The 12,666-nt window shown below is 44.4% G+C and overlaps 1 protein-coding gene across 7 annotated transcripts in view; it reads left to right on the top strand.

Moving 5' to 3' along the window:
* Positions 1 to 11,036: 11,036 nt before the first annotated feature.
* CELF2 (CUGBP Elav-like family member 2) overlaps positions 11,037 to 12,666 on the top strand; it is a 518,056-nt gene continuing 516,426 nt past the window's right edge. Inside the window, exon 1 of one of the 7 annotated variants that reach the window (XM_081927066.1) lies at positions 11,037 to 11,055. Coding sequence is in view for 6 of the 7 variants with exons in the window: in XM_081927087.1 (XP_081783213.1) it covers positions 11,865 to 11,917 (53 nt within the window). In the remaining variant the exon portion in view is untranslated. Of the gene's footprint in view, positions 11,056 to 11,610; positions 11,918 to 12,666 lie in introns of those variants that run through there. The other 6 variants (XM_081927087.1, XM_081927068.1, XM_081927070.1 and 3 more) reach the window with 6 other exon arrangements.

Below are 12,666 nucleotides of genomic sequence, written 5' to 3'. Positions count from 1 at the left end.
GATGGGAGAACATTCCACAGGGAGGGTGCCACTACCAAGAAGGCCCTTTGCCTGGTTCTCTGTAACCTCACTTCTCGCAGGGAGGGAACTGCCAGAAGACCCTCAGAGCTGGACCTCAGTGTCCAGGCTGAATGATAAGGGCCGAGATGCTCCTTCAGATATACAGGGTCGAAGCCAGTTATTGGTGGGCCTGATTGTTCTCCTCCAAGCTGTGGTTTCTTGTGGATTTTGTGTAGTGCCTACAAATATAAACACTTCACCATTTATGGTAAAGGCACAGATTCAGGGCAAGACTTCATTTTGGTGTTTTTGGTTTTGTTTTTAAGAGGGGAGGTTGCAGTCCTAAAAATCAGCCAGAGACTTACAGGGGAAATGGGGAAATAACAAGTCCTCCTCTTATGCAAAGCGGTGCTTGTGTTTCCTCCAACCCCCTGCAACAAACATCTGGAATGGAATTCAGACATTTAAAAGTGGGGCTGTGGTGGACACTTTGCTCGAAAGCATCTCTAATGCTCCTGAACTCAGCAGCCCCATCTATGAGAGATGGCATGTTTTGACTGCAGCCGGAGATTAAACTGGGCAGGATTTTATCATCCCTCAAGCAGGGCCAAGAATCGAGTTCCCAAGTTTCGGCGCTGCGCTGCCAACTCTGCAAACATTTGGCTGGCCCGCAGGAAAAGGAAAGCGGCTTTTGAAAGCACTGGAATGCATTTTTCAATTAGTCATTGCACGGCTTAAAAGGACAGGCATTACAGCGCTGCGGGAGAGAGAGAGACGAGGGGCTGGAGACATGGGAGGCAGTAAGCCAGCCTGGGATGGATAGAGAAGAAGAGGTTTTATCAGGCAGGAACAGACCAGTCAGAAACATCAGTCAAGATCCCACTTCAGTTAGATAGGCTTTGTTTAACCAAGGGTTCCCAGGGGAGGGAGAGGCCCTGATAGAAAGCCAGAGACCCTCTCCTTTTGTTTGTTTTAAACATCCCATTGACTTCATATTTTATCTGTGCTCCCCAAACTAGAATATAACTTCCAGAAAGTAACTTCAGCACAGGGGCAGGTGCTGCTTCTGCATCAAATTTCTTGCCCATGTGTTTAGTGGTTGCCTTGCCTGGAAAGAATTATAATTCTCATTTTTTTGAGAACTCCTGCAGGCAACACATGGCAATGTGGTTTGGGTTTTGCAATCCTTTGGGACGAAAACTGCACTAGATCCATGCTAAGCCGTCAAGAGACCGCCCTCCTCGGAGGCTTACCAACTCCAGGTCCTGATATGGTGGCCTTGGGCTCATCTGCAGACCAAGTTCTTAATGGCCATCCCTGAACAATTGGAAATGTAGCTTAGGAAAGGGATAGCGATCTCTAGCGGAGTTGAATCGATCTACAAATGACAAAACATTCATAGCAAACCACAACACCGATTCTGGGCTTTCCTGTTATTTGACTTTAACAAGACCCAAGTGGGACCTGCAACATAATGTGCCCAGTTCAGTGACATAGCTTCCTCAGCTGCTGCTGCTGTTGATGATCACTTTTTCCCTGCTTCTTTCTTCCACTTCTTTCTTCCATTAGTCACTTGGATGACTAGCCAGAACTCATGAAGTGAGGAGGATGATGTCAAAACACTATATAGCCAATTAGAATTGGCTGCGCAATGTTGACTTGGGAGGAAAAGACAGTCAGTTTGGAGTCAGGGCAATGCTTCCGGGATTATTGAGGTGGATGATGTCATCCAATTAGAGGACCATCCAGCGAACTCTACATGGCCAATTATTTGGGGTGGCATCGAGGGATTGGTGAATCTGACGTTTTTTGTTTCTCTTTTTTAAATAAATATTTATTAAACTTTCTCAAAAGAAATACATTGTAAAACAAAAAGAAAAAAACAACAAAAATACATAATACATAAAATACAAAAAAAAACCCAAAACCCCCATAAAATTTCCATTTACTTATTTTCTTTTAACTTATTTTCCAGACCTTCTCATACCTCCCTTCCTTATATTCCAGTTCAAATTGTTAACTCAGGAAATTATTAATTCTCGCCATTAATTTTGCTTATTCCCAAATCTGATTTTTCATATCTCTTAAGACATTACAGCTGGAAACCACTTAATTTCTATCCAACATCATTCTAACATTCTTTAATTTTGCAATATTTCTGAAGATAATCTTTAAATTTCTTCCAATCTTCTTCCGCCGACTCTTTTCCCTGGTCTCGGATTCTGGTCCCATATAGTCTATCACCTTCATCTGCCATTCTTCCAGAGTGGGTAGATCTTGTGTCTTCCAATGCTTTGCGATGAGTATTCTTGCTGCTGTTGTAGCATACATAAAAAAAAGTTCTGTCCTTCTTTGGCACCAATTGGCCGACCATACCCAGAAGAAAGGCCTCTGGTTTCTTCAGAAAGGTATATTTAAATACCTTTTTCATTTCATTATAGATCATTTCCCAGAAAGCCTTACTGGCATTTTTTGTTTCTCTCAGCTTCTCATATGTTTCCCCTAACAGAATGCATTTTTATATGTTACTTTCACCCAAACAGGCATATCCACACACACTTTCCCCTATTACAGTTATACCTCAGGTTGAAATAGCTTCAGGATAAGTATTTTCGGGTTGCGTGCTGCGGCCACCTGGAAGTAATGGGGCGCGTTACTTCCAAGTTTCGCCGCTCGCACATGTGTAGACGGTCAAAATGAACAGTCACGTGCATGTGTGGAAGCAGCGAATCGTGACCCGCGCACACACAGACGCGGGTTGCATTCGCTTCTGGATGCGAACGGGGCTCTGGAATGGATCCCATTCACATCCAGAGGTACCACTGTATACACACTGTTGTACTAATTTTTTTGGTTGGAAACCGAAAATTCAGACAAATGCGAATTTCAAAGGTGAGCTGTGTTGCACTTTGTGGGTTGTTTCAGAACGTGTGAATTAGGAAAGTCTGCATTAAAATGCAAAGAGAACCGAATTTCTCCCCAACCCCCGGTGGACTTCACTGAAGGCAAGGGAAATCTGTGAAAAGAACAAGTGTGGGCAATGTTAACATTTTCACAAGCAGTGCCAATGGGTATGTGACCTGCCGAAAACATGCTGAAAAACTAAGCAGTTTGGACTACACCAGAAGCAATGTTCACTATTGCTCTCCCAGCTCTCCATCCTGGACAGACTCCAGAAATCCTTTGTGTGGGGGTGGAGATACTTATACAGTGGTACCTTGGTTCTTAAACTTAATCCGTTCCGGAAGTCCGTTCCAAAACCAAAGTGTTCCAAAAGCAAGGTGCGCTTTCCCACAGAAAGCAATGCAAAATGGATTAATCCATTCCAGGCTTTTAAAAACAACAGCAATTTAACATGAATTTTATTATCTAACGTGACCATTGATCCATAAAATGAAAACAGTCTGCAGACTGCAGTCATACAATCAATCAATCAATCAGCAGCTGAATTGGGTTCCACACAATCACAAAAACAAAACAAAAAGCCGCAAAAACAAAAACGCAAAATAAATAGCAGAAACAGACATACCTCAACGTAACACTCAAAATGGAGAATGTTCAGCTTCCGAAAAAAGTTCATAACTGGAACACTCACTTCCGGTTTTGCAGTGTTTGGGTTCCAAGTTGTTTGAGTATCAAGACATTTGAGAACCAAGGTACCACTGTATCTACACATCTGCATGTATCTGTCTGTCTTTCTAACCGGGAACCAAAACCTCACAGATTGTGTGTGATGTTCGCAGTGCCATGTTATCCTTCCGGGAGAAACCCACAGAATCTCTTGCATGTATATAGAAGAAAATGTCAGGTCCTTGAACTAATCGGTTTGTAACAAACTTCTCTGGGACTTTAAAATGACCTCCCTATATACACAGCTGTCTAAACCAAAGACGCTTATAAACTCCTCTGACATGCTTTTTCTGCCGCACCCCTTCTCTGCCAAGGCACATGGGTGAAGGCTGGCGCTCCCCCCGTTCCCACCCCCCCCACCGCCACCAAACGCTCTCTGACATCTTGGACAACATTTTTGTTCATTTGAAAGACAATCTCCTTCCTCTTCGCTTCTGCTGCTGTATTTCAAAGCATAGGGGCATCATATGCTTTTGGAATTGGAGAGCTTCGGTCCTTCAGCAGGTACTGGTGTCGCTGCCTCTTGGCCTGTTTGTATTATTAAATCTAGGCAGTAATGTCTTGCAGATGTGTGCACATCTGTTTCTTGGCAAAAGGGCAGGAGTGCTGAGAAAATGTCAAGTCTTTAAAAAAAAGAACACCGTCAAGCCTATAAGAAGAAACAGAACATGAACATTTGGCCACAAGGGAGCAACTTCATCGGTGCAAAGGTCTACAGCTCAGGGCAGCCATGCCAGCTGAGGCTCATGGGAGTTGTAGTCCAAAGCATCTGTAGGGCAGAAGCTTGGCAAAGGATGGCTTAGCGGTTCTCAACCTGTGGGTTCCCAGATGTTGTTGGACTACAACTCCCATCATCCCTGACCACTGGTCATGCTGGCTAGGAATGATGGGAGTTGTAGTCCAACAACATTTGGGGACCCACAGGTTGAGAAACACTGGCTTAGGGGCAGGGTAGCCAACATGTTGTTGGACTCTAACTCCTATCAGCCCCAGGCAGCATGGTTTGTGATCAGGATTAATGGGAATTGTAGTCCAATAGCATCTGAAGGGCTGTCTGGTGCATGAAGTCCTTAGACCCGCCAGTTGTTTTGAAGGGTGCTCATCTCTATTTCTTCATGAGGTAAATCCTCAGGCATCTAGCTCCTCTTTCTCTTCTGATCGAAGAAGGCAGAAAAGGAGCTGAAAGATGTAAGATTAGTCTTCTCCACACTCCTGCCTTGCTATTATTTAAATAATAATAATAATCTTTTTATTAAGGGATTTTCTTCGGAGTAACAATAGAACACATAGAGTCTCTGTTTTCAAGTCATAGAACCATGTGAGGCAGTCATATTCAGAGGGAGACATTACTGTTACAGTGGTACCTCGGGTTAAGAACTTAATTCGTTCTGGAGGTCCGTTCTTAACCCAAAACTGTTCTTAACCTGAGGTAACACTTTAGCTAATGGGGCCTCCTGCTGCTGCTGCACCGCTGGAGCACGATTTCTGTTCTCATCCTGAAGCAAAGTTCTTAACCCAAGGTACTGTTTCTGGGTTAGCGGAGTCTGTAACCTGAAGCGTATGTAACCTGAAGCTTCTGTAACCCGAAGTACCACTGTACAGGCAATATGGGAAGAGAGAGGCGAGAAAAGAGGGGAGACCGTAAAGTTTCATTCTTTTCCACAGTATATGGGCAAAGTTTTTTGTGTCAGCAGGTATGTAAACAGGTATTTTATTTTTGCTCAGGGTGCGAGAGAACAGAGGGCCCAGGGTGTAGCTGGTTGCAGTGTGGGGGGGGGGGATTGCTGTCAAATTAACCATATCAATTTGCATGCTGTTGGGGGGAAGATTGATTATTGTCTTGCTGGGTTGTATAAGTAACAAAGGGGAGCTACACTGGGGTAAAGACATCCTGGGTACATGCATTTCCCCCTCTTCAGGAAAGTTGGGGAGAAATTTGTTTGGGTTCAAATTTCTGTAGGACCTAGGGCTGCCATACACCTGGGTTTCCTTGACCGGTCCTCTTTTTTGCGGGGGTGGGGCAGCGTTGAGAGGGCAGCATGCCCCTCCGGGCAGATTTTTGCATTTTGTATTTTATATGAAATGTCTGCGTTTTGGGGTCCAAGCCTTGCGTGGGTTTCTTTAGGTGGCGATAGATCTGGCTTTCGCTTCCAGTGGTTTTTCCTGGCACAGCTTTCCCTGGGCCCCTCAGCCTCCCATCGTCCAGAGAGCAGGAGGCCGAAGACTGCAAAGACAAGAGAGGGATGGGAAGGAGGGGGCAAGTAGGAGGGCAGTGAAGGGGTCAGCACCAGGGAGCGGGCGAGCGAGGGAGACGTAGAGTGGTGCCCCAAATGTGTCTGGGTTTGGGGGCTTCAGAATAGGGCAACCCTGTTGCGAGCCCACCTAGTTGGACTTCCCGTGTCAATACACAGACTGACCACCTCAGAAGGAGCCGCTTGGCCTAAGCCTGGGAAGCGAAATCTTCTCTGGAAGCCTGACCTCTTTGGGTCTGTTGTTTGGAAACTCTGACATCCTGAGTAGAGAACATTTAACGTGCCTTGGAAAATCCGTCCCCCTGAAGCAGCCTTCTGCATGCTATACTTAACCTTTTTGGAATATATATATATATATATTCAATCCTTGAGGGTATGTCGTTGGGTGTTGTTGTGTTTTTTTAAAATACTTATTTATTTTCCTGTCGCTGTGGAGGAGTGGGCAAAATGTCAGGTAGGTCAGGAGAAAGGAACCCTTGGCTTTAGTTTTCCAGAGGAAGAGAAACGTTCCGAACAAACGTAATAAAAATAAACGGACGCTCGCGGGACAGAAAAAGGTCTATCTTTGTTGTCAGCGTGACCTGGTCACAGGGGCCGGTGGGGGAGTGGAGGAAGAAAAAGTGTGTTATGTAAAACAGGGGTCATTTCCTATCTTGGGGGCTGGAGTGTTTGCATGTTTGTGTGGAGCGATGGGCTCCCACAGAAAGCTGAAACGAAACCTATATGCTAAGTGAAAACTATTTCCTGGGAAAAGTGTGGCATTTTCATTCCCATTACTTATTTGTTTTGCCTTATTTTTACCTTCCCCTTTTCTCTCTCTCTCTCTCTCTCTCTCTCTCTCTCTCTCTCTCTCTCTCTCTCTCTCTCTTTCTCTCTCTCTCTTTCTCTCTCTCTTCTTGAGGTGGCTTACATGTCAACAGGGGGGGCCCCACCACAAATGCAAAAATGGCACAGAGTGGACAGGCGAGAGGCTGCCAGCTCTGGGCCTGCCTAGCTCAGTGCTGCATGCACTGACTGGCAGCAGCTCTCAGGGATCTCCAAACAGAGCCTCTGCCAACCCTACCTGGAAATGCTCAGTGCCAGAGTTAAAGGTAAAGGGTAAAGGGACCTCTGACCATTAGGTCCAGTCGTGACCTGGGGTTGTGGCGCTCATCTTGCTTTATTGGCCAAGGGAACCAGCGTACAGCTTCCGGGTCATGTGGCCAGCATGACTAAGCCGCTTCTGGTGAAACAGAGCAGCACACGGAAACGCCGTTTAACTTCCTGCTGGAGTGGTACCTATTTATCTACTTGCACTTTGACGTGCTTTTGAACTGCTAGGTTGACAGGATTCAAACCACGACCTTCTGATCGGCATGTCCTAGGCTCTGTGGTTTAACCCACAGCGCCACCCGCATCCCTCACAGACACGTGCCAGAGTTACGTATAGCTTATATTTACGTATAAGCGAAACAAGCTAAACTTAGGGCCCCACTCTCTTGGGCGCCCCAAAAAATTTAAAGGGGGAAAAAACAACTGGATGTACATTTCCAAAATATAAGATAAAAAACAAATAAAATAAAACCTACATACAGCAACAGTGTTTTGTGTTGTGTAAGAAATAGAAAGTAATGCAAAATGGATTAGTCCATTCCAGACTTTTAAAAACAACCCCTAAAACAGCAATTTAACATGAATTTTACTATCTAATGAGACATTGATCCAGGAAATGAAAGCAATAATCAATATACCGTACTATAAAATAAAGAAGAAAGTATTGTAGAAAATAAAAATAAAAATTATTTTTTTTTCTTACCTGCACTGATGATTGTTTGGATGGGGAACTTTTATCTATTTCCACAGTCACACAACCAATCAGTACTGGGTTCCACACAGTCCCAAAAATAAATTAACCAAAAAAGCCTCAAAAATGCAAAAAAAAAAAAGCAAAAACAAAAGCGCCAAACTTAATCTGTTCCAGAAGTCCGTTTGACTTCTGAAATGTTTGAAAACCAAGGTGCATTTTCTGATTGGTGCAAGCGCCACGGAAACAATAGCCGACAGCCTCATTGGATGTTCAGCTTCAAAAAAACATTCAAAAACCGGAACACTTACTTCCGGGTTTTCAGCGTTTGGAAACCAAGGCATTTGAGAACCAAGGTACCACTGTATAATGAACCAGAGGATATTGAAGACGGTGTATTCTTCTCTCTCTCTCTCTTTACTTGGTGTTTGTGTGTTATAAATTTCCATGCCTTTGGTTTAAAGTCTTTGCGCTTCTTTCTTTGCCAATTAACATGAATTATGCAGTGACAAGTTTGTGCGAGATAGATGTGAACGTGGCTTTAAAGTGAGTGGCGCACTGGGAGAGAAGGAGGGGGAGGAGCAGAAATCAAGGTGACAGGTCTTATTTTTAATTTGTTTCAATTGATTGGGATTTCTAAGGTTTTGTTGCCTTTTTTTTTTAATCCCCTGTAGCCTCCAGGACAACAGCCTAGCACACAAAAATTGTGCACGGCCATTTGTATCAAGTTCACAAGCAGCCACTCTTCCTTAACTTCTAATGTATATTGTTCATGGGACTGTTAAGCTGAAGTTTGTAAGCACATTGCTTGATCATTGCAATGAGAAAGCGTTCAGGTGTTCAAACAATTATGTATTATTTTATACACCGCTTGGTCGTAAAAAGAAACAACAAACCAACAAATCTCAAAACGGTATACAAATAGATAAAAAATTGCACCAATAGTTGAAAACATGCAAAAAGTTAAAATACTAAAACTTGTTAAAATTCACACCAGCTTTCTAAGCTTCTGGGTTAAAAAGTAAAGGGATCTCTCACCATTAGGTCCAGTCGTGGCCAACTCTGGGGTTGCGGCACTCATCTCGCTTTATTGGCCGAGGGAGCCGGCGTACAGCTTCCGGGTCATGTGGCCAGCATGACTAAGCCACTTCTGGCGAACCAGAGCAGCGCACGGAAACGCCATTTACCTTCCCACTGGAGTGGTACCTATTTATCTACTTGCACTTTGACGTGCTTTCAAACTGCTAGGTTGGCAGGAGCAGGAACCGAGCAACGGGAGCTCACCCCGTCGTGGGGATGGCAAATCCTAGGCTCTGTAGTTTAACCCACAGCACCACACGCGTCCCTCTAAAGCTTCTGGGTAAGCTTGTCTAAACAAAGATGTTTTTGATAGCTCAGACAGTAGCAGACCCTCCAAGTGTCCCTTTTTTCCAGGGACAATCCCGGATTCACAGAAGCCATCCTGGTTTCTGATTTGATAACAGAATGTCCCATTTTTCCTTACGACGTCCCTATTACCATTGGAGAAATGTTGGAGAGCATGGTAGGATGTCTCTATTTTCGTCAGAACAATCAAAGAATTGTAAAGTTGGAAGGGACTCCAAGGGTCCTCTAGTCATAGGTGTCAACTCTTCCCTTTGCTTGCGAGGAATCCTGTTCAGAATAAGGGGATTTCCTTTTTAAAAAGGGAAACGTTGGCAGCTATGCATCTAGTCCAAATCTGGAATCCTATTCTGGATGAGCCCGAACCACCAACCTTCTGGTTAACAGCCCAGTTGCACTGACCCATTGCGCCACAGGCTCCATGTATGCCATTTCATTTCTGGTGGCTGCCATTTTGTTTACATGCAGGGAACTAGAACGATGCAATAACCAAGGCACTGAGGGTAAATAAAATGGCAGTCTCCGAGAGATGGGCACAGAGAAAGCCACCCGCTGCTACAACCTCACCTCTAAATGGCATAAATGAAGAATGACTGGGGAGGCTGGAATGGGACTCCCATTGATTCCTGTATGAATTTACAGTTACACCTCGGGTTACAGCAGCTTCAGGTTGCGTTTTTTTGGATTGCGGACCACCGAAACCCGGAAGTCCCAGTTACTTCCGGGTTTCTGTGGTCGTGCATGCACAGAAGCACTAAATCACACTTTGCGCATGTGCAGAAGCGCTGAATTGCAACCAGTGCATGTGCAGACACGGGTTGCAAATGCTGCGGGTTGCGAACGCACATCCTGCACGGATTACGTTCGCAACCCGAGCATCCACTGTATTTTGGAACCAATGAAAATTGAACTGAGTGTCCTATGCTTGATCCACTTTTCATTGTGAAATGGTTGCATATCATATCTCTATAGAAGCAGGCATGCATGCATCTCCACACATACACACTGTTTTTGCCACTTGTGTGGCACTGACACCACTCTGCAGGTGGAGATTGGCAGAGGCCAATGGGGTTGGGTGGAAGGATGTTCCTGCCCAGTTCACACACACCAGTCAGGAGCAACTGGGGTTTGAACTGCACCCTAACCTACAAACAGGGTGCCAAATGGTTGAGTTAAAACAAAGGCACTGACCTTTAAAGCCCTAACTGGTCTTGGCCCAGTATACCTGAAGGAGAGTCTCCACCCCCATCGTTCTGCCCGGACACCGAGGTCCTTCTGGTGGTTCCCTCCCTACGAGAAGTGAGGTTACAGGGAACCAAGCAGAGGGCCTTCTCGGTGGTGGCACCCGCTCTGTGGAACGCTCTCCCATCAGATGTCAAGGAAATAAACACCTATCTAACTTTTAGAAGACATTCGAAAGTGGCCCTGTTTAGGGAAGTTTTTAATGTTTGATCTTTTATTGTGTTTTAATGTTCTGTTGAGAGCCGCCCAGAGTGGCTGGGGAAACACATCCAGATGTGTGGGGTATAAATAATAAATTATTATTATTATGCTGCACTGCACTCAGGTGGTAGGAAAAAAGCCAAACGCACAGGAATGTAAGGCGTGTCTGCAGGATTAGGCCAATGATCCTTCAAGTCCAGCATCCTGTTCTCACAGATACATGTGGGAAACCTTCAAGCAAGATCTGAGCACAAAAGTTTGTACTCATGAACGGCGGAGATCACAAACCCTGTCTTAAAATGATTTTGAAGAAACATTTAAAAGAGGGTCTGTTTACCCTTCGTCAAGAAATTAGACACCTTTCACTTCCTAAGATTCTGAACGCAAAGGGAATATTCATATACGTCAAGGCGTTAAACCTCCCCCCCTTGTTTTCCCCCTTTTTTTCTCATTTCAACAATAACAGGAATATGCTGCCAGAACTGAGACTGTTTTGAATTGTGGCTCTGAAATTAACAAATCTGTTACACATTGCAAAAGAAGAAGAAGAGAGAGAGAGCCAGAGTGAGTTTTTGGTTCGGTCACTGCAGGGAAAGCTTTGAGGGTGGGGGAAAGAGGAGAAAGGGGTGGGGAGTTTTTGGAAAGGAAAAAGAAATAAAATGTGTGTTTGCTTTTAGAGTGTCATAAAATCTTAACTATGGGGAAAGGAGGGGGGTGGGAATCCTAACCTCTGGGCTAAGTCTAAGGAGAGCTGGGGAGAGCCTTGCAAAATCGCCAACAGCAGAGAACGGCTCCGGCTTGCAATAATCTGTGAATGATTGCTAGCAGTGTCTGTAGAGCCTTCACATTTTTTGATCTGTGCTTGTTCCTTAAGAAAGCAGAGGCGGACGGTGTTAATAAAGAGAGATTTAGCTGCCAGCTTGCACTCTCTGAATTACAGTGGACGGCAAAAAGGTCACCATTTGATCAGTTGCAGCAGTAGATTACGGGGTCTTTCTCCTTGTTTTGTTTTAAAAGGAGGGAGTGAAGGTGGGGAGGGGGGGGGAGTGATAGTGGAGAAATGCAGCCCAGGGCTTTGGCAAGCCTTTTAAACACAACAAGATAGGGTTTTTTGTGTGTGTGTGTGTGTGTTTTTGCGGGGGGAGGGTGGAGAGAAAGAGAGACGCACAAGTTCTTATCAGCTGGAAAAGGAGGAAGAGCTCTCTCCCTCTCCCTCTCTCTCTGTGTGTTTTTACTTCTTCGTTTCGGATTGTCTGTTGTAATTCCCACCCAGTAAAAGCCGAGACAGCAGCCTGCTTCTTAGTGGCTGTGCAACTCTGCAGATCGTTTGCTTTTTACATTTTCCTGTCTTTTTTGTTTTTTTAAAAAATACAATGGTTTCAATCATCTCTGATCTGGACCCACTGAAAAGCTGGAAAGTTTTAAGGTAGGCCTGTTTCCTTCTTTCTTTCTTTTTCTTTCTTTCCCAATGCTCTGCTTGCTTCCCCCATAGGAACCCCTCCTCCGTTTACCTTACTCACAAGTACAACGCATGCACGGGCTTGGTCTGCGCTTCAGAATCACATGGGGCTTAACCTCGACTGCACTGCAACCTCGGTGCTGTAACCACAATATGAGTTCCTGGGTTTAAGATACAACAAGAGTTTCTGGTAATTAGACCCCCCCTCCTTTTTTAAAAAAAAAAGGATGAGGGGGGTTCAGTTGATGTTTCAGCGAAGTCTTCATTGAGAACTTTGAATATATCCCTTAATGCAGACAGGAAAAGTTGGTTGCCTTGTTATTTTCAAGTGGGATTTATTTCGAAGCTGGAGCTGTAATAAGTTTAATGCTGGCTGAGACTGCTAAAGAGTTGAAAAACTTGTGGGGTTTTATTATTAGAAGTTGCTTCGTTGGAGAAAGGATTTTCTAAGTGATGTGTGCATTGCTGCCTTAGAGGGCATATAATTAATTTTAGGGGAATTTTTTTTCTTATTTTGAGCTTTACAAAATACTTTTTGGCAACTATTTATACAAGGCATGATTTTGGTTCTTGAGGGTTGTTTGTGCCTTAACTCTACTTTTTAAAAAAGTAAATGGGAAGGGAATGGTTACTGCTTAAATAGATTTTACACGAATTTGACCTGTCACAATAGTGTTCTGAAATGCTTTTTGGTTTATAAAGTACACTGCTTCCTA

This window comes from Podarcis melisellensis, assembly GCF_964234715.1.
Source record: "Podarcis melisellensis genome assembly, chromosome: 10".
Lineage (NCBI taxonomy): Eukaryota > Metazoa > Chordata > Lepidosauria > Squamata > Lacertidae > Podarcis > Podarcis melisellensis.
This window is presented reverse-complemented; position numbering and strand designations above follow the sequence as displayed.